This window comes from Emys orbicularis, chromosome 2, assembly GCF_028017835.1.
Source record: "Emys orbicularis isolate rEmyOrb1 chromosome 2, rEmyOrb1.hap1, whole genome shotgun sequence".
NCBI classification, from domain to species: domain Eukaryota; kingdom Metazoa; phylum Chordata; order Testudines; family Emydidae; genus Emys; species Emys orbicularis.
In genome coordinates this window covers 242,662,907-242,690,669 of record NC_088684.1, presented here as the reverse complement: position 1 = coordinate 242,690,669, position 27,763 = coordinate 242,662,907, and the positions used below count along the sequence as shown (strand labels likewise).

Here is a 27,763-nt window from a genome sequence, read left to right as displayed (position 1 = left end):
TGTTTCACATCTTCAGATCTGTTCTTCACCCAGTCTTGCACCTGTTTGCAGTTTAGAAAAGAGGCACCTGTTTGAAAATAGTTTCCAAAAGCCCAGATTCTATACAATAGGGGAAGAACAGAAGCACTTCTTCATCTCTATAAAATTCTGAGTTTCCTACCTTATCATGGACTCTCCGGTTTGACTCCCATCCTAAACAAGGGCTTGGAACAGAAGGAGGTTCTAATGCTTTTAAGCAGCTCTGTGAATCTCATCAACTGTCTCTTCACCTTCTGAAGTCTCACAGCCTCTTCTCAGACCCTTTGGTCTTCTTGTCTCTTTTCTTTGTAGATTCCCATTGCCTCTCTCCTCTCTGGCTTCTTTCTCCTAAACCTGCTGCGTCAACACGCACTGTGTGAGTTCTGTGCACATACTCTATGCACATGGAATTGGAGAGACCTCCTTCATCAGGCCTATCCTAATTCCTACTCACCTCTCTCCTATATACAAGGGGAGACTCAAGAATAAAAACCAAAGAAAGGCTTGATTCTACACTCTAATACTGTACATGAAAGCTATTGGTTTGACTTTCAGGAAATTACCTACTACTCATTTTTGTACAAACACAGCAGCTCATTTTTATGAGACAGAATGAGATGCAATGCAGATCAGAAGGCAAGTTCAAGCCGTAAAGCTGTTAAACTCTTGAACAATGGAGTTGCACCTATTGATAAAATGACAAACTTCAGAGAAACTTTCAGCTGGTTCCTGGAGCCTCCTTTAATGGTTCCAGAAGGAGCCCTAAACCTGCCCTTCCACAAGACAAAATACATCAGAAGAATTTACAAATTATTTTATTATCCTTGTTCCACTCACTAAACACACACTGTATCCAGAAGTATAGTCAAGCCATCATGAGCAACTATTTAAAGTGGTCACCATCACCAACTAAATAACTGACAGCAATTATTACACATTGATATGACCTATGCTGCCACACAGGGGTATAAGACCCCACTATGTCCCTGCATGGCCTCCCCCACTGGGTGCAGAAGAGTGGAAGTGGAAGAGAAAGGGCATAGCCTTGACTCCATTCCTCAAATGCTCTGGCAAGCCCAGATGAGCCAACTCTGTGAAACAGTAATCTCCTACTGATATGGGCAGCCTACTACCTCCAGGAGCAAAGGGGCGGTAAGAAAGGAACCAAGCCATATGCATAGAACACATGCCTAAGTGCAGGGCTTGGACAATTTACCTGACACCACTATTCCAAAGGCTAAGCCGATTAGTCAGGAGTGAAAACTCTCTCTGAGGCCACTCCACTTTTTCCTAAAGGCCACATTCCCTTCAATTTAAAAGAATAAAAGAGTTTTGTAGTTTTATTTTGGGGTGGGGTGCAAGAGGATAGGAGACTGAATTGTAACATACTGTTCATTTACTTTCCACTTAATAAATGTTAAAAGGATGTAACTTCCTTCTAAGGCTGACTGAATAGCAGGAAAAAATGTCAAAAACATTGTTCAACAATTTTTCCACTAACTGTCTAATTAGTTATTTGCTGAGTAGTATTTTACCAGCTATGTCAATTTAAAAAATTGATTCATGAGGCACATACATTGTCATATGGCATCAGGCTCTAAGAAGTTAGTGGAGAGATGCTATGGTGCTGTGTACTTCCCCAGGTACAGAGCAGTGGAGCTCCTCTCCTCAGGGCCAGCGCTTCCACTAGGTGACCCTAGGCGGTCGCCTAGGGCGGCAGGATTTGGGGGGCGGCATTTTGCCGTCCTCAGCGGCAATTCGGCGGCAGGGGTCCTTCCGCTCCGCGTCTTCGGGGCGCTTCGGCGGCGGGTCCTTCACTTGCTCCGGGACCCGCCACCGAAGTGCCCCGAAGACGCGGAGCGGAAGGACCCCCGCCGCCGAATGCTCTGAGGAGGAGCGCTGCCGCCTAGGGCGGCAAAAACCCTGGCGCCGCTCCTGCCTCTCCTGTACACATGTGAAGTTCCACAAGGGGAGAAAAGGAGGAGGTCACTTCACAGCAATTTAGGAGGTGCTCAGAAGCATTGCTCCTCTCCTGCAAGGAAGAATCTTTTTGCACCCTGGGCCTGACAGAAAACCAACTGAGGTTAATTAAGAGTCTTTACACTGTTTCACTGTTTTCAGTGGAAGCCCTTACAATGTATGCAGTAGAAGTTCCCACAGAACTGGGCTCCTTGAGTGATGTGTGAGTAGGCTCCCTACACAAATACTATCCAATAAGGTACTGAGATCCAACTTTCTCTGCTGCCTATATATAAAGCAACAATTGTCATCAAGCATTTTATTAAGCATATTTTCCCCCAAATCCTAGTTTCTTCAGTGCGTCACAGTGGCCGCTGCTGAAAATTGATCCATCAGCATACATTTTTCCTTCAACTGATTTGTTCTCTGACAAATTCATCTTATCTTCAGACTCTTGCTAATTATGAACATAAGGATTTTTTCTTTGAAGACTATTGAAAACTACAGTTATTCATTAAATTAATTACAGTCCACCTTGTAATTCTGAGAATGAACCTTCTACTTTGAGTTAGAGAAGGGATGAAAATCAGGTTTATAATCAAATCTAGTTGCAAATTTAACTACAGACAGAGGGACAAAGAGAGACTCTTTCTCGCTGTAATATGATTTTTCCAATAACTGACAGGTTTTTCCTTTTATTTTAATTTTAAACATTTTTTGGTGATACTGTTTAAAACATTGGCAATGAGATATTGCTAGGGGCTTTGGATTGCTGCCTTCTTCAGCTTCTACCATCCCCAGCTTTTACTGGCAATGAAGAATTTGTTTCTAGAAACGTATCATTTTACTTATAAATTGCCCCCCAAAAACAAATGGATTTAATTGGTTACAAAGCTACATAATAAGGGGATTGTTTCAGAGAATTAATTTATTAAGGTATAATTTATTATTTTTGGATAAGCTGAACATTTTGAATCCTACAGGCAAATAACAAACTGATTAGTAAATGTAATAAAGTAATTTATTTGTCTGACAAGTAGAATTAAGGAGTGCAATCCCCTATTTGATCGATTGCCATTTTAAGAACATTAAAACCTCATACAATTACACTATCTACATGGTATGCAGATGAACAACAGTGTAGTATTATCCTTATTGCATTACTGATTTAATGTTTCTGCCAGATTTTGTATCAGAAAAGCTTTTACACATAATGTAAGAGGAAATAATTACATTCTGTTATGAAACACTGAGGAGTTGACTCCTGTAGATATGGTAAGAACATGATTACAAGAGAGAACAGGAGAGGGTAACTTCTCTCTGATATTCTGAAACTATGACAATTTTGAGATGGAGAGTCCATGGCTGTCCAGTGATTTCCTCAAAATGAAGTGTAGCTGTTAGATGAAGATAACTCCCCCGCCCCTCCCAGCCCTCCCACCCCCAACTAGGGGAGTTTGCCAGCTTCTATTACAAAGGCTTCTGTTACACAATTTGAAGGTCCTTTCAGGTCCTCAGATGCTCCTATGCTGACAGGTAGCAAGGGAAGCCAAGAGCTTCTTCGGTCAAATTCTCTGCTGGCATAACTCGACTGAGTTAAATGAAGCTATGCCAGTAGAGAAAGTAGCTGTTTTATCATTTGTTCCTGGTCTGGAGGCATATATTTAGAAACATACAGAAATTAAATATATGAAAGTGGGACAAAACAGCTCCTCTTCCTTGCTGCTCCAAACAAAGAACATAAGAACGGCTATACTCGGTCAGACCAAAGGTCCATCTAGCCCAGTAACCTGTCTTCTGACAGTGGCCAATGCCAGGTGCCCCAGAGGGAATGAACAGAACATCAAGTGATCCATACCCTGTTGCCCATTCCCAGTTTCTGGCAAACATCCCTGCCCATCCTGGCTAATAGCCATTGATGGACCTAAGCGCCATGAACTTATCTAGTTCTTTTTTTAACCCTGTTATAGTCTTGGCCTTCACAACATCCTCTGGCAAGGAGTTCCACAGGTTGACTGTGCGTTGTGTGAAAAAATACTTCCTTTTGTTTCTTTCAAACCTGCTACCTATTAAAAGACACTAGACAGCCAAGGAGCAACTTATAAATACCTAAAATAGATTGGATATACATTAGAAAAGGAAGACTATGTCAGACACGGGAAACAGATGATTACATGGGCTAGCCCAGAGCAGTAGCAAATTGGGGATTGGTTATCTCCTGTCAGGGGATGATCAGTCAAACCAGGGCACATTGACTGGTGAAGAAAATGTTTATAAAGGTTGCCTTTGTCCCGTACCCAACTTATTTGGAATAATTATGCAGCTAGATACTATAATCACCCTAGAAGAAAATTAGTGAGAAAAAAAATCATTCACTGGATTACAAACATAATATTACTCAGTTGCAGATGAAGTGTCTGAGTTTATTTCCTTTAGCATTAAGTGGGAATTTAAACATTAAAACAGTAAGAGTCTGAGAGATGACAGGACAGAATAGATCCAAAAATATCCTTCAGATAAGTAAACACAAACACATTTAGAAAACAAAAATGCTAGTCTCATTGCAACATCAATCTTATCTGAAAGTTCACATCAACATAAATAATCTCATGCTTCTATCACTATTAGAAAGAACCTTATGTTAAAATAGCAGATTTACAAAAACACTATGTTAATTATGTGATCAGGATTTGAATAATTATTGATGCTCATTTTAAAAGACATTTTAATTTATAATGGAAAATGATTTTTCAGGAAGAAAAGGAGAATTTACCATGAAAGGACCCCTGTGATGAATCACTGTTATCACTTCATTTGGTGGTTAAATCTCATTTAAAGGGAGCAGACTCTCCAGAACAAAGGCTGAGACATATTTTCCACTATATTGTAATGCACATTTGCCTCCTTCCCCCTAAAATAGTTACAGAATACTATTTTTCCACTTAAATTTTGACACATGTGGAATGTGGCCAGCAAGCAATATTTTCCCAAGTTTGAGAGGATTAGGAAAATTATGTTGAGATATGGGACTCAAGAACAAAGTGACATTCATATTTGGAAAGTTCTAGTGCTTTTTGTCATCACCTATCTCAAAAATGGCTTGTGTTAGAAATTTCAAATTGGATACATTTGAAAGACCTTGGAAGCGCTAATGGACAGGAATTTTTCTGAAAATATATTTACTAGCAAATCAGGTAAGCAAACTGGAATGTAAGGCTCCAGCAGACTTTAAAAGTCCCCAAATGACTGGTGCAGATCCTAAACTGTCACTAAAGCAAAAGTAGTAGAGTCTGTTTCATTTCTTACTAATGAAGACAACAGACCAAAATATAAGCCAATTGCTATGGAGCTCTATGTATTTGGATTTATAATCATAAATATACTCTGTGAGCCCTTACATGTAGTGTTCATAATACATATTTTAACAGATGGCTCGTCCCACTCCTACAAGTTAAGAAATGCCACAACTCACTCCTGCCATACACCACTGCCACAGTTCCAAATACAGCTACTGCTTCATGACTTGTTCTCCTTTACCCCACTCCCCAAAGTGGACAGGCACCAGGGGAATTTTATTCCCAATATACTCCTGCCACTCTAGTATCCAAGTGCCTCAGAGTCATAAACAGATTTTATCCTCACAACAGCCCTTTGAGATAGGAAAGTTATCATTTCCTGTTGTACTCATGAGGAACTGAGGCATGGGATTGATTTGCCCAAGGAAGTATGTGGTAAATCGGAAACTGAACCCAGATCTCCTGAGTCCCAGTTCAATACCCTACCCTCACAGTCATAGTCCCCAATAATTCCATTGAGATTACTTACCAAATTACAGGTCATTTCCTCCATGCTTTGTCTGTGCATCAGTTTAAGTTCAAAGTAACTGTCATATTTGAATTCCATTTAACTGATATTTATAAGATGTCTCCTATAAATCCTAACAGCGTTCAGAAATATCCTGTTTTTAATGTACCAACGATTAGTGACTAGGAAAACACAGGTACTGCAAACAAAAACTGTAAGAACAGCATCAAACAAAGCTCAAGACAACAAACACAAAAACCTATTTTATAATGGAAAACAATAGAAATAATGATCTCAATAACAGGCATTTCCTGGCAGTTAATGACCAGGTGTGTTTAGGGCTTGCGGCTGATCATTAACTAACTGTTAGCTAACCTCTCTGCCATTTATTGCTTAATTATTCCCATCAGCATAAGATCACAATTTCATTGTATCTACACAAAACAGCAAACACTGATCTACAAGACTTATATGTCATTCGGTACAATATGTCAATGTTTAAGGGTTTTAAGGAAATCAAGTCATGTAATAGGAACAGTACTTTTGCCACTTACTTTGTTAAGGAATTCGCGATGAAAGGTGAGATGGAAAAATATAATAGCAAAGCTCTTTGTTATGCCACAAAAATATTACTCTCTCTTCTAGATATCTATAAAGTATGCATCACTGGAGTATCTAGGTATTGGTCAACAGAATTTTGCATACTAAAGGCCAGCAGGATCAAGCATACACTGTACATTCTCATCAGGCTGGTAACTTCCTACCTTACAAGTTGCATATTAATTCCATATCCTGGTTATATATTATTCTGTATGGCAAATAAGGCCCTTATCCTGGAAGCACGTCCACCCAAGCTGACCTGCTTACATGACTGGATCCTATATTTGTTCCACTTAAAATGTATGGTACTATCTTGAGTATTAATACAGTTCCTATTTTACTTTGTACCATGTAAGAGCTTTACAGAGTTCAGTTGTTGTGCTGTACATACCCCATGTTCTTTAGCAGCCAAAACCACTTTAAGAAGAATATCTTCCTCGACAAACGGCCTCACAGCATCATGGATAATCACTACTTCTGGTTTCTGGAGTGGACAGCTGGAAAGCTTGCTCTCTGGAAAGATTTTCAGTCCATTGAAAATTGACCGGTGGCGAGTCATTCCACCTTCTACAACCGTAATTCGTTTGTGGCCATATTTTTCAATGATAGATTTCATTGTTTCAATGTTCTCTAGAGACACCACCACAACAATATCGGATATCCAGTTTATTCTGTAAGAAATTGTAGAGATGCATAAATATTGTTTGCATACATTCTTAAATTAAACTTTGAGCACCTGGATTAGGATTAAAATGAATAAATTCTTGTAGCAAGAAACTTAATTATCGGTAAAAATATTAGCGTAATGAAGCACCTCCCAACATTTTAAAGTTGCTATACCAGTTTGCTACTTTAAGGTTCTGATCCTGAAAAAAGAGCCAGATGGGTGGACCCCTCCATCCACATGGAGCCCCAATGAAGTCAATGGGATTCTGTGCAGGAGTCTGCCCACATACAACAAATTGCAGGACTAGGGAGTAAGACTTCAGATATACCAACCAGAAATCTCCTTGTCAACCAACCTTATCAACTAATTGAGTCCAATCCCATTCTGGGTCCCAATGACCTGTCACTTCCTTTTCAAATGTGTGTGTATTCTAACCAACAGTTAGAGTCTCACTGCTCTTAATCTCAAACTCATATTATTTGGTACACAGAATTTTGGACTATTCCAAGTTCTACTGCGTGTCAGAGCACATACAACTGAATGAGAGTCAGACAGCAAAGAGGCTCTGGACAGATGCTAGAACAGGGGTCGGCAACCTTTGGCACACGGCTCGCCAGGGTAAGCACCCTGGCAGGCTGGGCTGGTTTGTTTACCTGCTGCGTCCACAGGTTCAGCCAATCACAGCTCCCACTGGCCGCGGTTCGCTGCTCCAGGCCAATGGGGGTGGCGGGAAGCAGCGGCCAGCACATCCCTCGGCCCGCACCGCTTCCCGCTGCCCCCATTGGCCTGGGACAGCGAACCGCAGCCAGTGGGAGCTGCGATCGGCCAAACCTGCGGACACGGCAGGTAAACAAACCGGGCCAGCCCACCAGGGTTCTTACCCTGGCGAGCCGCGTGCCAAAGGTTGCCGACCCCTGAGCTAGAAAGTGAATCATTGTCAAGATAGAGAAGGACAGTAATATGGAGGCTGCTATGCGAGTCAAACAGTGGTAGAAGCTAGATGTTAAAACATTGTTATAATGTAGTATTGTAACAGTGGTCTGGAAATAGTGGTATTCTGCATATATAGTGGTATTCTGCACATATATTTCATGAATTGAGTCGGTTTAACATCGATATTGTTGCTTTGTCCGAAACTAGAAGAGCTGATGAAGGACAGGTGAGGGAGGAGAAAGGAGGATACACCTATTTCTGGAAGAAAAATCTACAGATGAATCCCAATTGCATGGAGTGGGCTTTGCTATAAAGAACAAGCTCATAAGGTGCCTCTCTGAGGTACCAGTTGGCATCAATGAGTGATTTATGACACTCCGATTGAGGCTCACCAAAAATCAACAGGCAACTATTGTGAGCGCCTATGCACCAACACTGGATGCTGATGAGAATGTAAAGGAAGATTTTTATTCTCAGCTGGAAACCATTTTACCGGAGACCCCTACAGAAGACTAGATCATCCTTCTGGGGGATTTCAATGCACGTGTGGGACGAGACTCAGACCTGTGGAAGGGAACAATCGGGAAAGAAGGAGTTGGCAAAAGCAATTCAAATGGAATTCTGCTCCTGCCCAAGTGTGCTGAACATGAACTTATTATTACGAACTCTCTCTTCCGACAAAAGGAAAAGTTCAAAACATCTTGGAGACACCCACGATCAAAGCACTGGCATCTCCTTGACTGCATTATAGTTCGTGCCCGAGAGCGTAGTGACGTACTTCTCACAAGAGCAATGACAAGTACTGATGACTGTTGGACTGATCATCGCCTTATTCGATCCACAATGAAAATTAAGATCGCTCCCAAATGGAGGCTGCAAAAGAAGCAGGTCAAGCGCAAGTTGAAAATTCAAGATTTGAAGGACCCTATAAAGCATGACCACTTCCAAACAGTCTTAGAAGAAAAGCTCCCATCAGAGTTTCCGGAAGAAATTGAGGAACACTGGAGCCAGTTGAAAGCAGTAATCATCAATGCCTGTGAGGAAACCATAGGTTACCAAACCAGAAAATATCAGGACTGGTTTGATGAGAATGATGCTGAAATTGAGCAACTCATTAATGAGAACAGAATGGCATTTCATGCTTGGCAGAATGACATAAATTGTAATATAAAGAGAGAAGCCCATGCCAAGGTGAGGGCAGAAGTCCAACGTAAAACCAGAGAACTCAAGAACAAATGGTGGACTGAGAAAGCGCAAGAACTCCAGCATCTCACGGACATCTATAATACATGTGGTTTCTTTAGTGCCACCAAGGCTGTTTATGGGCCAATTTGCCATGATATGAATCCTCTTCGGTCTAAGGATGGAACCACACTTCTGAAGGACAACAAAGCCATCAATTCTCGCTGGAAAGAACATTTTGAAGACCTCCTTAACCGTAATTCTGTAGTTGCAGATGAAGTCCTTGAGCAAATCCCTCAATGACCATTTAGGGTTGAGCTCGGAGACCCTCCTAATTTGTATGAGGTACACAATGCCACCAAGTAGATGAAGAACAACAAGGCAGCAGGTCTAGATGGGATCCCCACTGAAATCTTTAAAGATGGTGGACCAGAACTAATTCGGCAGCTTTACCTGCTTATCCTTAAAATCTGGATAAAGGAGAAGATACCCAGTGAAATGAGGGATGCCCTGATTGTCACCCTCTTCAAGAAAGGGGGTAAAGCGGATTGTGGAAATTATCGTGGTATCTCCATCCTAGCCATTGCAGGCAAAGTTCTGGCACGGATCCTTGCAACTCGCCTTCTTCCCCGTCAGAAGAAATTTTACCGGAGTCACAGAGGGGTTTCCGATATGATCTTCACAACACGGCAGCTGCAAGAAAAGTGTCGAGAGCAAAACCAACCACTATACATGGCTTGTATTGATTTAACTAAAGCTTTTGATTCAGTGAATCACTATGCCTTCTGGACAGTACTCTCTAAGACTGGATGTCCTGATAAATACATCAATGTCCTAACATTGCTTCATGATAACATGAAAGCGACTGTTCTGAGCAGCACTGGCTTCCAGAGTGAACCTTTCAAAGTACAGTAACTCCTCACTTAACATTGTAGTTATGTTCCTGAAAAATGTGACTTTAAGTGAAATGATGTTAAGCGAATACAATTTCCCCATAAGAATTAATGTAAATGGGGGGGGTTAGGTTCCAGGGCAGCTTCCCCTACTCTGCAGGCACCAGAGGCGGGGGGGGTTTCAAACTTCAGCCCTCCCACTCCACTCCTTCCCCCAAGCCCCCACCCCTGACCCACCTCTTCTCCCCCCCCCACCTGCTCCCCCTTTATTTAGCTCGCTGCGTCTTGGCTCTTCCCCCTCCCTCCCCTCCCTTCTAAACGCCGCAAGCCAGCTGATTGCCGCGTAGCGGAGGGAGGCGCGCCGAGTCTTCGCTCCTCCCCATCCCTCCTGCCCGGAGCAATCAGCTGGCTTGCCATGTTCGGGAGGCAGGGGAGGGAGGGGGAGACTGTGTGCCGAGTCCTCGCTCCTCCCGCCTCCCTCCTGCCCAGGGCAATCAGCTGGCTTGCAGCGTTTTGGAGAAAGGAGGGAGGGGGGAGGAGCGAGGACTCGGCACGCAGGCTTCCTCTCCCTCCCCTGCCTCCTGAACGTGGCAAGCCAGCTGATTGCCGCCGGCAGGAGGCAGGAGGGAGGGGAAGCCTGCGCGCCGAGTCCTCGCTCCTCCCCCCTCCCTCCTGCCTCCAAAACACCCCAAGCCAGCTGATTGCCGGGCAGGAGGCGGGGGGAGGAGGGGGAAGGTGCTGATCCGCGGCGTCTGCCGTCGGGCGGGAGGCGCTGGGGGGGAGGGGGGAGTAGGGAGGCTGCCAGCTGTGAAGAAAGCAGGCAGCCAAACAACGTAAGAGTGGAGCATTGCACAACTTTAAATGAGTATGTTCCCTAATTGATCAGCAACGTAACAACGAAACAACGTTAAGCTGGACGACTTTAAGTGAGGAGTTACTGTACAAACAGGAGTAAACCAGGGCTGTATCATCGCTCCAACCATGTTTGCGTTTTTTATCGCAATCATTCTTTACCTAGTTGCTGGGAAGTTTACAGCTGGCGTTGAAATCATTTACAGAATGGACGGAAAGCTGTTCAGGCTTAGCAGGCTGAAAGCCAAGAGTAAGATCTCCACAACATCTATTTGTGGAACTTCAGTATGCTGATGACAACGCAATCTTTGCCCACTCTGAGAAAGATCTTCAAACTATCCTGAATGTTTTTGACGATGCTTACTCAAGTCTTGATCTCACTCTTAATATCAAGAAGACTAAAGTGCTCTATCAGCCCTCTCCAAATGAGGTATTACATGCCCCATCTATCAAAATCAATGGACTGGCACTGGTGAATGTCGATCATTTCCTCTACCTTGGAAGTCATCTTTCATCCAAGGCAGATATTGATGCGGAAATTCAACATCGCCTGAGCTGTGCCAGTGTAGCTTTTTCTCGTTTACGGCACAGGGTTTTTGAAGAGCATGACATTCTAACAGACACCAAGCTTCTTGTTTATCAAGCCGTTATTCTCCCAACACTGTTGTATGGGTCCAAAACTTGGACAACCTATAGACACCACTTGACAACCTATAGACACCAATATTAGTGTCCTGAAAGAGGCAAAGACCACCAGTATCGAGGCAGTGATCATCCGTCAGCAATTCCACTGGACAGGTCATGTTATCCGGATGCCAGACCATCGCCTCCCAAAACAGGTCCTGTTCTCTCAGCTGAAAGAAGGGTACCATAACGTGTGTGGACAATGGAAGCGTTATAAGGACTTACTGAAGGACAACCTAAAAAAGTGTAATATTGACATTGACACTTGGGAGACACTTGCCCAGGATCGCTTAAAATGGCGTGAAGTCCTACATGATGGTCCCCTGCAGTTTGAACTTGCTTGTGAACAAGCTGAAGAGGACAAGAGGCGCAGAAGGAAGGAGAGACTGGCTTCCAGTCATGGTCAACAGCCTCCTGCTGAGCCTGAAAACATCTGCCCTCATTGCAATAGAACTTGTGGTTCAAGGTTTGGCCTTATTAGCCACCTGAGGACCCATAATTCCCATGGAAGATGATCATACTCGGTAACGAGTGATTGCCCATCATCATCATCATATTTACCTTTTTATAAAGCTACTTTCACAAAATGTAAAAACATTCAAGTTCCACAACATTGTTTTGACCATGAAGACAATAATCTGGTGGTTCTTAACAGCACCGTTATTTAGATAAACTTTTTTTTTTGGGTGGTGGGGGGGAGTTTTCTAAATCTACTGACCCCAAAAATAGCACTGTGATGGGCACAGAAAAGAACCTACCTAGATTAGATTTTAAAAATACACTAATTTGAACTGGTTGAAGTGCTGACTGAAGTAACATTATTTATATCTTGGTTATGTTCTACATATATGCTCATAAAATAAAGATTGTGTTCATGAACTGCATTTCAAAATATTTAACAGCAGAGTCCAAATTCATTCATTTCCATGTTTGTTTCCTAAAACTCTACGCAGGCAGTAACTAAAAAAAAAAAAAAAAAAAAAAAAAAAAAAAAAAACACAAATAAAATCAGTATATCATTTCTACGTGTACAACAATTATTTTTAAAAGTGGAAAATTACATTAATCTAGCCAACTATGGAATGATTATAAAAGGCACATATTTTACTACCCGCAGTACCCATCTGGATAATAATAAGCTACAAAGCAAAGAATGGTGTATTTTCAAAATAAGATTAAAATATAGCTCTATTCTTGAACCTAATTCTGCGCACAGAAAAATAAGAGGATCACTCTAATCATCACCCAATAAAGGCATCATTAAAAAAAAAAAAAAACCAGGAGCAAAGAGTTTAGGTCCTCTCTAAGGAATACCTAGCTCCAAAGCTAGGGGGCATAACACCCTCAAACTGTTGTAATGCCTGAGAAGGAATTCTCTCCGGCACCCTGCTTACACAAAAATGGGCAAACCAAAAAATAGTCCCACTGAAACTATGCAAAACTGGGTGGTTCCAGGGAGAATTTGAGGCAGCAGGGAGAGCAGTGGCCAAAGCAACTGCCCAGGCTCTGATCTACTGCTTCCTCCTGCTGAATTTGAGCATATTCAACACAAATAACAAGTTAATGATACTTTTGGTTGGGACCATATATTTTGTCATACCTGATTCTTTGGATTGTTAAGAACATAAGAATGGCCATACTGGGTGAGACCAAAGGTCCATCTAGCCCAGTATCCTGTCTTCCGACAGTGGCCAATGCCAGGTGCCCCAGAGGGAATGAACAGAACAGGTAATCATCAAGTGATCCATCCCCTGTCGCCCATTCCCAGCTTCTGGCAAATAGCCATTGATGGACCTATCCTCCATGAAGTTTTCTAGTTCTTTTTTGAACCCTGCTATCGTCTTGGCAGAACATCCTCTGGCAGAGTTCCACAGGTTGACTGTGTGTTGTGTGAAGAAATACTTCCTTTTGTTTGTTTTAAACCTGCTGCCTATTAATTTCATTTGGTAGCCCCTAGTTCTTGTGTTATGAGGAGTAAATAACACTTCCTTATTTACTTTCTCCACACCAATCATGATTTTATAGACCTCTATTATATCCCCCTTTAGTCATCTCTTTTCCAAGCTGAAAAGTCACTGTCTCTTGGTCTATCCAAGGCCGTGATCAAGTGTCTTGATGTTTTGGTCTTTTGGCCTCGAGATGAAAACCTTGCCTTTGTTTCAGGGACCTTGAAGTGAAAAAATCTCTCCTTGTACGGCAGCCGTTCCATACCCCTAATCATTTTTGTTGCCCTTTTCTGAACCTTTGCCAATTCCAATATATCTTTTTTGAGATGGGGTGACCAGATCTGCACACAGTATTTAAGATGTGGGCATACCATGGATTTATATAGAGGAAATATGGTATTTTCTGTCTCATTATCTATCCCTTTCTTAATGATTCCCAACATTCTGTTCGCTTTTTTGACTGCCGCTGCACACTGAGTGGATGTTTTCAGAGAACTATTCACAGTGACTCCAAGATCTCTTTCCTGAGTGTTAACAGCTAATTTAGACCCCATCATTTTATACGTAAATTAGGATTATGTTTTCCAACGTGCATTACTTTGCATGTATCAACATTGAATTTCATCTGCCATTTTGTTGCCCAGTCACCCAGTTTTGAGATCCTTTTGTTGCTCTTCACAGTCTGCCTGGGACTTTACTATCTTGAGTAGCTTTGTATCATCTGCAAATTTTGCCACCTCACTGTTTATTTACCCCTTTTTCCAGATCATTTATGAATATGTTGAATAGGACTGGGCCCAATACAGAGCCCTGGGGACACCACTATTTACCTCTCTCCATTCTGAAAACTGACCATTTATTCCTACCCTTTGTTTCCTATCTTTTAACCAGTTATCAATCCATGAGAGGACCTTCCCTCTTATCCCATGACTGCTTACTTTGCTTAATAGCCTTTGGTGAGGGACCTTGTCAAAGGCTTTCTGAAAATCTAAATACACTATATCCACTGGATCCCTCGTGTCCACATGTTTGTTGACCCCCTCAAAGAATTCTAGTAGATTGGTGAGGCATGATTTCCCTTTACAGAAACCACATTGACTCTTCTCCAACAAATTATGTTCATCTATGTGTCTGACAATTTTGTTCTTTATTATAGTTTCAACCAGTTTGCCCGGCACTGAAGTCAGGCTTACCGGCCTGTAATTGCCGGAGTCACCTCTGAAGCCCTTTTTAAAAATTGGCATCACATTAGCTATCCTCCACTCATTTGGTACAGAAGCAGATTTAAATGATTCGATACAGACTACAATTAGTAGTCCTGCAATTTCACATTTGAGTTCCTTCAGAACACTTGGGTGAATACTTTTTAGTTTATCAATTTGTTCCAAAACCTCCTCTAATAACACCTCAATCTGGGACAGTGCCTCAGATTTATCACCTAATAAGAATGGCTCAGATTTGGGAATCACCCTCACATCCTCAACTGTGAAGACCAATGCAAAGAATTCATTTAGTTTCTCCGCAATGGCCTTATCGTCCCTGAGTGCTCCTTTAGCATCTCGATCATCCAGTGGCCGCACTGGTTGTTTAGCACGCTTCCTGCTTCTGATGTATTTAAAAAAAAAATTGCTATTACTTTTTGAGTCTTTGGCTAGCTATACTTCAAATTCTTTTTTGGCCTTCCTAATTATATTTTTACACTTCATTTGCCAGAGTTTATGCTCCTTTCTATTTTCCTCAATATGATTTAACTTCCACGTTTTAAAAGATTCCTTTTTGCCTCTCACTGCTTCTTCTACTTTGTTGTTTAGCCATGGTGGTCTTTTCTGGTTCCCTTACTCGGTTTTTCAATTTGACATATACATTTAAGTTGAGCCTCTATTATGGTCTTTAAAAAGTTTCCATGCAGCTTGAAGAGATTTTACTTTTGGTGCTGTACCATTTAATTTCTGTTTAACTAACCTCCTCATTTTTGTGTAGTTCCCCTTCTGAAATTAAATGCTACAGTGTTGGGACATGATCCTTGGCACCAGGCCCCCTTTGCTCAGACTGACAGTTGAGGATTCTCTTATTACAATACCACTCACCCCACGCTTTGGGCATAAGGGGTTCACTGGCGGCAGAGGCAAAGCACAAGTGCTCTGGTTAATCCTCAGTAGGCTAGTGTCATATAGAGAAACCCCTAGACTCAGTGCTTAAAGTGTTCTGAAAAAAAGTGGGGAGGCCTATCATAACACCAGCTGAAAATTTTCATGCACTTAATACAGACAATTCACAATTTCTTTTATATAAATATTACATAATTACATGCAACTTAGCTCATTATGCTATTTATATTTATTTATTGTTATGGTTTTTAAATGACTCAACTGGCCTCATACAAATTCTTAAAACAAAATATATCCTGGGGAGTTGGGGCATCGGGGGTGCAGTGAGATTCAGTGGGGTTGAAGTCTCCCTCTTGGGCTAGGGGGCTGCAGTAACATTCAGTGAGGTCTGGAGTCTCTCTGGGAATAGGGCGTTGAGGGGTGCAGTGAGATTTAGTGGAGTCGATGGTCTCTCTAAGGACAAGGGGTGAAGTGACAGTTGAGGTTGGGGGTCTCACTGAGGGGTGAAATGACAGTAGGATTGAGGGGGTCTCTGGGACTGGGAAGATGGAGTACAGTGACAGTGGGGTTGGGGATCTCAGGGGTCAAGGTGCAGTGACAATCAGTGGAGTTGGGGTCTCTCTAAGGCTGGAGGGGTGAGGTAACATTCAGTGAGTGAGGTTGGGGGGTGCAGTGAGAGCAGGACTGGGGTAAAGTGCCAGAGAGTTGGGGGTCCCTCTGGGGCCAGGCAGTGGAGTTGACACACACACACTTTAAGCACTGCTTAGTCTGCGTTAACATATCCTGTAAAGGCCAGGATAGGGGGAACAGAAAGGTGGCCCCACTAGGCCAAGTGTAAGTATCTACTTCTAAATTTGCAAATTATCTACAATGATTTGAGTATTAGTTTTTTATAACTAAGGAAACAGCATTAATGTTTTTAGCGATAATTTTGAAAAATTAGTTTCTGCTTAAAACAAAGAAATAAATAGGAAAACAATTATTAAAATTCTGCAACATAAAAAATATTTTCTACATATGTGATCAATCTGCTTTACTGTCAGAAAAAAAGGCCTCAGCAACTCCCTAGTATTAAATCTGTGCAAAAATTGTGACAAAATCTGAAATCATCTGACACCTTGGTTTCCAGTTTCATTTCATACTTGTCACTCACCCTAGGTTCATGAATCCTTCAAGTGTACTTCAGTACAGTCATACATCTAGCCATAAAAATCTTGCGCTTTTGCGTGATTTTGACTCAAACCTAGGGCAAACTAACTGAACTCAACTCAACTCTTCTTTGCATATTTCAAGTTAAAATTAAAGCAAAACTCAGGGAGAAAGGCATACTCACATTGATCGAAACTAAAGAAGAGATTTGTGCCATCCCTTGCTAAACTGCAGAACTCCCCACAGTTGTGAGATGGTGCAAAAGCAGAATCTGGTCTGCATTTTCACTAGTGACAGATTGATACACGAACAGCATTCAAATTCCTTCTTCTGAAGCCAAATGAAACTGACCACACTGCATCTAACATATGCACAATGTCTTGTGGAGAGTTGGCAGAGTGGTATCTTAATTATCTTCTGCACCATCTAACAATAAAAGATGAAACTCAAAGGCAAGTGAAAGTACTTCACTTAGGAAGGAAAAATCAAATGCACAACTACAAAATGCGGAATAATGTTCTACGTGGTAGTCCTGCTGAAAAAGATCTGGGGGCTATAGTGGATCACAAATTGAATATGAGTCAACAATGTGATGCAGCTCCAAAAAAACAAAAAAACAAAAAAAACCTAACAACATTCTGGAGTGTATTAACAGGAAAGTCGTATGGGAAACATGGGGATTATTGTCCCACTATACTCAGCACTGGTGAGGCCTCATCAGGAGTATTGTGTCCTATTCCAGACGCTACACTTTAGGAAAGATGTGGACAAATTGGAGAGAATCCAGAAGAGAGCAACAAAAATGATTAAAGGTTTAGAAAACCTGACCTATAAGAAAAGGTTAAAAAACTGGGTATGTTTAGTCTGAGGGGGGATCTGATAACAGTCTTCAAATATGTTAAGGGCTGCTGTAAAGAGAACTGTAAACAATTATTCTCCATGTGCACTGAAGTAATGGATTTAATCTGCAGCCAGAGAGATTTAGGTTAGATATAAGGAAAAACTTTCTAACTATAAGAGTAGTTAAGCTCTGGAATAGGCTTCTAAGGTTGGGGAATCCCCATGACTGGGGGTTTTAAATATAGGTTGGACAAACATGTCAGGCATGGTGTAGGTTTACTTCGTCCTGCCAGAGCACAGGTGGCTGAACTAGATGACCTCTCGAGGTCCTTTCCAGCCCGACATTTCTATGATTCTTTGATAATGGTAAAAAAGAAGGACAGTATCAGGGCAGACCATGATCAGCCATTGCATGTAGGGTGTAGGAGGGCTCAAGGCCTCCACTGGTGCAATCCACAACAAAGTGGCAGGGAGGGGTCACAGCTCCACCCTACCTCTGCACAAACCTGTAGATGGCTGAGTGCACCCCTCTCCACTGAGATCAGGGACAATCCCTTCTTGAGCTTACCCTGGGCTGGTGTGGCTCTACTTAGGGTAGGGTTACCAATTTTGATTGGACGTATTCCTGAGGTTTCATCACATGACATAATCTTTAATTAAAGATTACTCTTTAATTCCTAGAGACTCCAGGATAATCCTGGAGGGTTGACAACTCTAATTTAGGGTTGTGCCTTAAGGACACAATCTAGTCCTATAAGAGCATAGTTAGCCCAGAATGATTAGAAAGGAAAGAGTCCATGCTTTGATCCACACAATGGCCCTACATCAAAGTGATTTATAAGAATGATGAAAAATATTAATATAGTACTGTTTTAGTACACTGCAGATTTCTCATTAACAGGAATTCCATGTCACACAGCTGCATTGACTGTTGAGGATCTGATTATAGACACATTTCAAACTTATTTAGTGACTCTATATGGAATGTCAACAAACAGTCAATATAGCAGCAGAGTGATTAATTCTTCCCTGAAACTGTTCAGTTTCTATCTTTTGATGGTAAACTTCACCAATTTAAAAAAACATCAAAATCAGCTTGAAAATTTTGTTTTAAAATGTCAAATATTCTTTCCTTTTTTTCCCAACTATAAAAACACTTTTAAGCAGAAGCTTTTAGTCTGGTTTGATCACATATAATATGGGAAAGAATCTGTACAATGCAGTAACTGAGAAATAGATCTATTCTGAGCTCCCAAAATGCTTTATCGTCTGCCATATATACACAGACACACAAATCAAAATTGTTATAGAACGGGATAATCCCCAGACAGTATAGACATGAATACTAGTTTGGAAAACAACTTCCAAATGAGTAAACAAGAGATCAAAATAATGGACCCCCAACTCTGATCATAGCGAAAATGTGGAGTAACTTCTTTGAAACCACTTCAAAACTGAGATCACTGAAAGTGCAGAGGATTTTTTTTTTTTTTGCCAGATTTCTGATGATTACTTCTTAATGCAGTTCAATAATTCCTATAGTTATAGCAAGCCAGATCCTCAGCTGGTGGAAATCAGCAAAGTTCCACTCAATCTCAATGAAACTACTCCCATTTATATCAGTTGATGATATGGCCCAACATATTTGACCAGTAATTTTGCAGGTCTTTATTTGGCTGTATGAAAAATATTTATTCTTCAATAAGTTTAACACCACCAAAAAATGTTTTTCTGCTAAATTTACCATAAACAAAACTGCTGAATTAGTGTTACTGACAACACTACCGAAACCCAATGTTTAGATTTTTCTCTCCATATTGCTACTTGCAGAGTGAATGTGTTCCTGCTTAAATGAAGAATTTATGTCAGGTTCCCCTTTTCTTAAGAAATAAAGGAAGAGAAGCACTGGTGTTTAAATAAATCAAGTCTTCAAGCAATGGTAAATTATAGAATCTGACACTAGCCTGAACTCATCATAAAAACATCTCTGCTAGATAGAGTAATTCCAGAGGGAACCTCTCTCTGTTAAAGTTGCTTGGACATCACGAGGACTTTACCATAAGGAACCTGGACAAAAACTGGATGAACTGACACATCCTAATAAAGATGGTCAGTATTGTGACAAATATGGCAATATCCTGCAATACCTTTGGGAGATCTTACTATATTAAGTTTGTGTATCATTATGGGCCAGGGATTGTTTGTTATTTCAGGGAGAAGGTATCAGGGGCAGAGGTCAGGAGCGGCGCCAGGGTTTTTGGCGCCCTAGGCGGGGGTCCTTCCGCGCTCCCAGTCGGCGGCGGCAATTCTGCGGCGGGGGGGTCCTTCCGCACTCCCGGTCTTCGGGGCACTTCGGCGGCGGGTCCCGGAGCGAGTGAAGGACCCGCCGCAGAATTGCCGCCGAAGACGCGGAAGGACGCCCCCCCCGCCGAATTGCCACCCCCCCCCAAATCCTGGCGCCCTAGGTGACCGCCTAGGTCGCCTAAATGGAAGCGCCGGCCCTGGCAGAGGTGGCTCTCAGCCTGGTCACAAGGCAACCCAACAAGCTCAGCTGGGCCCAATAAGCCCTTACCCCACACTTCCTGATTGGCCAAAGGAGCCATCAGGCTGCTATCTGAGCCTTGCAGCAACACCACCCCAGTGGCTGCTCAATATGTACGAAGCCTGCAGCTGTGTTTATCCTGTTCTCACTACTGCTTCAGTCCTTGCTCCAAGCCCTGCTCTAGCTCAATTCTGGTTTCTGACTCCTGACTCAGACTCTTGGCTGACTTTGACTCCATCTTACCCTTTAGCTTAGATGTGATTGCTGGCTCCTGGCTCTGACCATGACGTTGGTTTACCCTTTGGCTTCTGACTCCAGTTCTGACTTTTGGCTTGGCCCCTCAACCGTGACTCCAATGTCACCTTTGGGCTGGAGCCTGAACCCTGGATCTTTGCCTGCCATTATCCAAACTACCACCATAACCACCAGGCTAGGTTCTGCTCCACTTGCAAGGTAAGCTGCCTATACCCTGGCAGATTACAGTAGGTGACCACAGCCCTCCAGGAACTAACAACAGTCGGGGCTGATTAGGCAGATCCAGTCAATTTGTAACACTTCTACAGAGGTACCACCACCGAGAGAAACTTACATAGAGTGGTTCAAACTGGATTCTCCAGAGCCCAACAAAGAGAGGATTTTAGGATAAATATCTTGAATTTAAACTGACACAGACCCTTCTTTCTGATCCAGCAAACACACAGGACCCACTGTCCAAAGAGGTGCCCTACTCCTTAGGGACAGGTTTGAAGGACTGGCCACCTACCAGAGCCTTTGTTGGAGTGGTCTTCAGTAAGCTTATTAGCATGCATGAAGGATCTATCACTGTTCTTAATGTTTTCTCTGTAATGGTTTTACCTTAAGAATAAACTCGCTTGCTTAAAAAGAGCTGGGTGGTACCTTTATAACAGTAGGCAATTACACCGGTTAGCCTCAGAGAAGAAAAGCAAAACAGGCCTGCTTAGGCAATCTGACTTGCTGGGGCACTAACAGTGAAGCAGGGAACAGTGCAGCCTGGAAAAACCCCAGTCAGGAAAGAAAGATGCGGGTATCTGCCCAAAAGAGGTGATGGCAGGGAGAATGAAGCCTAGAAGTGTGTTCTCTTGCTCAACAGGCAGGGAGAATATAGGTGCAGTAGTTCTGAACTGTGACAAGTGTCCTTAAGAAACTATCCTAGTGCAGGAAAGCAGGGAGGTCTACCTATCAGAGTATATCTGAAGCTAGGAGTTAGGGCTTTTGGGCTTTATTCCTCAGCTCTTTTCATTGGCTTGCTCGGAGACCTATGGCAAGTCGCTTAATTGCATTGTATCTCCATTTACTCATCAAGAAAAGGGGAACAGTAGCAGCATTTAACCTTAAGCCTGTCATGAGACTTCGTAACTCAGAGTTAGTCAGTTGCCCATATCACTGCTCTACAGCCAAAATGCTTCTGAAATAAATGTAGTCAAACTTTACTAATTCTGGGTCACTGAGAACGAAAATGATGCTTAAAATTGTTGATTGGCTCTAGTTTTCAAGATATGCTATTGGGTCAGTATATATGACCCTTGACTTGGGAATGGCGGAGAATAAGTGAGTTATAAAGGGAAGGGATCTCAATTTAAACCAGAAATGACTAAAATACATCTTTGACTGGATCTATGAATAAATCTATGACTGGGTTTGGACAGTACTTGCTTTTTAGGCAAAACAATGAATGATGCAATCTGAAGCTGGTATTGCATCATACATGATATGAATTGCATCATGTTATTCCTAGAAGTCATGGATGATGCAATCATAACGAAGCTTACATCACTCTGTTGAACAAATTGCCCTATATCAGCTCTAGAAATCATACAGTGTCGTGCTCTCTTATTTGTCAGTGTTTGATTTTGCAAAGGGACACATTTCTGTTTAGCCAAAGTGAGCAGAGATGCCCCGTACTTGTGTAAACAGTGCAGATAACTTCTGCTATGTTTGTGGTGAAGTGACTTTTGCATCACAAAAGCGCAGTATAACCACTATGGTTAAGAAAGCCTATCACCTTTATTTTGGCTGCAAAATTGGAGAAAAGGACAAGAGGTGGGCCCCACACATATGCTGCAACACTTGTGCAACAAATCTTCGCCAGTGGTTGAACAGGAAAAGGAAATCTATGCCTTTTGCAGTGCCAATGATTTGGAGACAGCCAACAGATCATACCAGCAATTATTACTTCTGCATGGTGCCTCCAGTTGGGAAAGGTGTGTCAAAGAAGAAAAAGTGGACTGTGCATTATCCAAACATTCCATCAGCTATATGCCCAGTACCCCATGGAGAAGGGCTGCCGGTTCCTGATGCAACAGAATCATTCTCACTTGAGTCAGATGAGGAAGAGGATAAAACTTCTGGTCCTGAACCATCAATGTCACAGGACCCACATTTTCTCCCATCCTCCTCCTCTGAACCACACCTCATAACACAAGGTGAACTGAATGACCTTGTCAGGGATTTGGAACTACCCAAGAGTAAGGCAGAGCTGTTGGGCTCCAGACCACAGCAGTGGAATCTCCTGGCAGGTGATGTTAGGGTTTCCATGTTCCGTGACCGTCAAGAGGATCTTGTCCCATTCTTCTTCATGGAAGGTGATCTTGTAGCCTGCAACAACATCAATAGTGTGATGGCAGCCCTCAACATCGTTCACGATCCAGATGTGTGGAGACTGTTCATTGATTCATCGAAGGCGAGTCTTAAAGCTGTTTTACTGCATAATGGCAATGTTTTGCCATCAATTCCAGTTGGTCATGCAGTCCATATGAAGGAAACCTATGACAACATGAAACAACTTTTGAGGTGCATAAACTATGACCAACATCAGTGGCAGCTTTGTGGCAATTTGAAGGTTGTTGCTCTCTTGCTTGGTCTGCAGACTGGATACACAAAATACTGCTGTTTTCTCTGCGAATGGGATAGTCGTGCAAGAGATTCCCACTACATCAAGAAAGATTGGCCACTCCGACAGTCATTGGAGCCTGGGAGGAAAAGTGTTCAGCATCCACCACTTGTTGAATCAAGGAAGATTTTGTTACCACCCTTACACATCAAGCTGGGTCTGATGAAGAACTTTGTCAAGGCCATTGACAAAACACAAGCAGCTTTCAAGTACCTCCGTGGAAAATTTCCAAGGTTAAGTGAAGCTAAGATAAAGGAAGGTGTCTTTGTTGGTCCTCAGATTCGTGAACTTCTTCGAGATGATGCATTTGACCATGCACTGCGTGGCAAGGAAAAGACGGCATGGAAAGCCTTCCAGTTAGTGGAAGTCAATTTTCTCGGAAACAACAAGGCAGACAACTACAGGTTGTTGGTGGAAAACCTCCTCAAGGCATACAAAAGCCTTGGTTGCAACATGTCACTAAAGATACATTTTTTGCACTCTCATCTAGATTTTTTTCCACCGAACTGCGAGCGATTTCACCAGGACATTGCAACAATGGAGAAACACTATCAGGGCAAATGGAGCCCATCAATGCTTGCAGACTATTGCTGGACAGTGACAAGAGATGTTCCATTTAATGAATACAAGAGACAAGCCAAGAAGCACTGAGTAGTCACTGAATAGGACTAAACTATGTACATAATAGTTTTTTGCCTTTTGTTTCATACTAAATTTTATTTATATAACCCTTTTGCTAATTTTTAAAGGGTTACATAAACAGGACAGGTGAAATATTATCATGTAAAGCAACCATAAACACATGAAAAGACCTAGGTTTACAATTTATGATTAAAACTCTACTATCTACACAATATACATAGACATAAAATGTAAAAACTTAAATATCTTAGAAACAGTAGCCAATCAGTTGTTTTAATCGTCATATTTGAATTCAGCACATCAAAATACATAAGAAATAGCACATTTTATCTCTGAAGCAGACGACTTCTCAAAAATTGTAGACCAGTGTATTCGCATTGAACAGTGATAACACCTTACTCCACACACAACTGCAGTGAAATCAGTGGGGCTATACTGGCAAAGTAAGGTATGGGTAACATCAGGATAACAATTTGGCCCCTAATGCTGTTTAAAAAACACAGATATTCAGTTAATATATACCACTTCTGAAATAGTCTTATGTGATACTGACACACAAGTCTGCCAATGGAATTTGGCATGTGAGATTTCAAGTCAAGTAAGAATACATTATGGGAAGCCAGAATACAATATGTGAAGGACATAACCGACAAGCCTCAAGAAAAATTTATTGTAGCAGATTCTTGGCAGGATGAAATCCTTTGACACACCTGTTCATGTTTCAACTGAGTAACTAGCTGGAGTTCAGCTTCCTAATCTTTGACAACAGAGGTTTTTCTGCAAGATTGAAAATATATGGAAGGGTATATTCCCTCCTTTCTTTAGAATTGGAAAATCTGCTTCCTGCCACTAGGTATATGTCAACAGACAAGACACTCTGGAGGCATTGGAACCAGAAGGTCTTGGATCATTGCAAAGTCCCTTCAAGGAAAGTGCTTTTTTGTGTATACTTTGAATACTGAATTCATAAATCAAACGGGTGATGTAAATCAAATGAGAAAAAAAGTTGCCATTTTATTTTTGGATAATATATAGCAGATATTGGTCCACTAACTACATTCTGTTGCATTTGCGCTAAACAGAATGATGGCCAATGAGTTTGTTAGCCTAGGACAGGGGTGGGCAAACTTTTTGGCCCGAGGGCCACATCTGGGAATAGAAATTGTATGGTGGGCCATGAATGCTCACAAAATTGGGGTTGGGGTGCGGGAAGGGATGAGGGCTCTGGTTGGGGTGGGGGTAGGCTCCAGGGTGCAGCCAGAAATTAGGAGTTCAGGGTGTGGGAAGGGGCTCCGGGCTGGGGCATGGGAGTGGGGTACAAGGGGGGGGTGAGGGCTCTAGCTGGGGGGGGTGAGCTCCAGGGTGGGTCTGGGGCTGAGGAGTTTGGGGTGTAGGATGATGCTCCGGGCTGGGACCAAGAGGTTCGGAGGGCAGGAGGGGGATCAGAGCTAGGGCAGGGGGTTGGGGTGGGGGAAGGGGTGCAGGCTCTGGCTGGAGGTGCGGGCTCTAGGGTGGGGCTGGGGATGAGGGGTTTGGGGTGCAGGAGGGTGCTCTGGGCAGGGATTGAGGGGTGCAGGAGGGTGGGAGGGGGATCAGGCAGTACAGTAGGCAATTACACTGGTTATAGCCTCAGAGAAGAAAAGCAAAGCAGGCCTGCTTAGGCAATCTGACTTTCTGGGGCACTAACAGTAAAGGGGACAGGAGGTTGCAGCACGGGGTGCAGGCTCCGGGCAGCGCTTAGCTCAAGCGGCTCCCAGAAGCAGCGGCATGTCCCTTCTCTGGCACCTACGCGAGGCAAGGCACGGCGGCTCTGCACGCTGCCCTCTCCGCAGGCACTGCCCACGCTGGCTGTGGTTCCCGGCCAACGGGAGCTGTGGGGGAAGCGTGCAGAATGGAGGCCCCTTGCTGCCCCTACGCATAGGAGCTGGGGGGGGGGGGTGAGGGGGAGTGAGGCATGCCACTGCTTCTGGGAGCCGCGTGGAGCAGCCCCCAACCCTGCTCCCCAGCTGGAGCACCGGAGCGGGGCAAGCCCCAAATCCCATTCCCCAGTTGGAACTCGAGGGCCGGATTAAACTGCTGGCGGGCCGAAGTTTGCTCACCCTTGGTCTATAGTATGTGTCTCCCAAGGTCCAGGCCTGTCTACTATGTTAACATTTATTACCCATCCACAGACAGTCACATGTCTAAAATCCAGCAACCTTGTAAAATGGAAAAAATATTAACTGAAGTGTCCCGATACTTGAATTCTTTGCTTCAGCATAAAAAAAAAGAAGAGCCACAGATGCAGCCTTGCATTATGTTGGGTATCAATTTCCAATTCAACTGAACTTTAATTAAATCCACAAGACAGTTCATGTTTTCTATTAAGGCAGGGTATTAATGCATATGTGATGCCAGCGGCAGGCATAAAGGAGGCCTGTAGTGATTTCTGCACTGGAGGATGTGATTTCTCCCTCTCTCTCAGGAATGTCAGTCAACACTAACCCCACCTTCATTGCCAAAAGCTTTGGCTATGGGCAGAAAAGTTAGCTCAGGAGAATCATATTAGGAACAGTCAGAAGTGACTTGTTTGGTTTAACTAGAACTGATTAATATATAAATATTTTGATATCGGAGAGAAACACTTGCTTATCCCAAGCATGTAATTCTAATAGCTATACTGTTGTAGAATCAGAGCCAAATTCACCATCATATAAGTGGATGCAGCTCATGGTCACCACATCAGGAGTTGCACTTGTTTTACTCCAGCCCTCAGTAAAACCCATGGATTTTTTTCAGGAGTAGAAATAGAATTGGTTATGATTCTGAGTCCAGGTGGGGTAGGGGGTTCCCAACTTTGCCAAGTGTATTTGGGAGTGGGCATGCAACAAGTGACAACAGCTCCAGGGATATGAAGCAGAGGGCAGACAAGCCCAGGGGAGAAGAGATACATGGGGTGGGGAGAGGGGCAGTAAACAAGCAGAGTATGCAAGAGCTGAGGGAGCGGGAACTCAGCAGGTTACGAGTCCTGGAGCATGAAGCCAGTGGCAAAGCGCCTCAGAATGGTGGGTGGCAGGAGGAGTAGCGTAACCAAATGTCCCAATTTTATAGGGACAGTCCCAATTTTGGGGGCTTTTTCTTATATAGATACCTATTACCCCCCAACCCCAGTCCTGATTTTTTACACTTGCTATCTGGTCACCCTAAGGAGGAGACAAGCTGGTGCCAGAACCCCAGGGAGGGATCTGGGGTTCGGAGGGTGGCAGCTGGGCTCGGGGTGAAAGGGGCCGAGCCCCCAAACTGCACAGGGCAGGGTGCGGCAGGCAGGTAGCACTGGCTCGAGGTGAAGGCAGAAGGGAGCAATAGGGAGTTTAATCCCAGAGGGTGGGGTGTGCAGTCCGGGAGGAGGGACAGGAGCGGCTGCTGGGAGGAAGAGGGTGGAGGCGGGGCGGTGTCCCGGGGTGTAGGAGGGGCTTGGCTGTGGGGCGGACAGGCGGCGGCAGACGGGGCTGTGGGAAGCCATGTCCCGGGGGGTACCGGGAGGGGGTGGGGCGGCTCTTTACCTCTCCAGCGCCCGCACCGTGTAGCTGATGAGCGGCCTGCCCAGCAGGGCGCAAAACTGCTTCGGGGTGGCGCTCCCCAGGCGCTCCCCACTCCCGCCCGCTGGCAGCACCGCGGCCACGGAGGCTTCGCCGCTCAGGAGCTTCCCGGGCTCCATAACGGGCCTAGGGCTGGAGCGTTCGCTCCCGAGCTGCAGCTCGCGCACGGCGCGATCCCGGCGGGGGCGCAGGGACCGGGAGCGGGCGGAGCAGGGCAAGCGGCCGCTTCCCCCGCCCACCCGCCTCGCTTATCTCCCCTGGAATGTCCGCGATCCAGAGAATCCAGGCTGAGGGGGCGGCCGCTCCCCGCATGGGCCTGGCGCGTCACTCCCGCCTGCCCTGGGGTGGCCGGTTCCTTGCCCTGCAAGCAGATGGGACCCTGGGCAGCCCGGCAGGGCCCCCGGCAGCTGGCCCTTTAAATCCCCGGGGGGGGGGGGCGTAGGGATGGTTTCCGC

General features: G+C 43.7%; 1 protein-coding gene across 1 annotated transcript in view; it reads right to left on the bottom strand.

The window, feature by feature from the left end:
* Nucleotides 1-27,427, bottom strand: part of CRPPA (CDP-L-ribitol pyrophosphorylase A) — a 184,359-nt gene extending 156,932 nt beyond the window's left edge. Inside the window, exons 1-2 of the mRNA XM_065399871.1 lie at nt 27,273-27,427; nt 6,773-7,052 (exon numbers count right to left, since the gene is read on the bottom strand). Coding sequence (XP_065255943.1) covers nt 6,773-7,052; nt 27,273-27,427 — 435 coding nt within the window. The remainder of the gene's footprint in view (nt 1-6,772; nt 7,053-27,272) is intronic.
* Nucleotides 27,428-27,763: the final 336 nt, after the last annotated feature.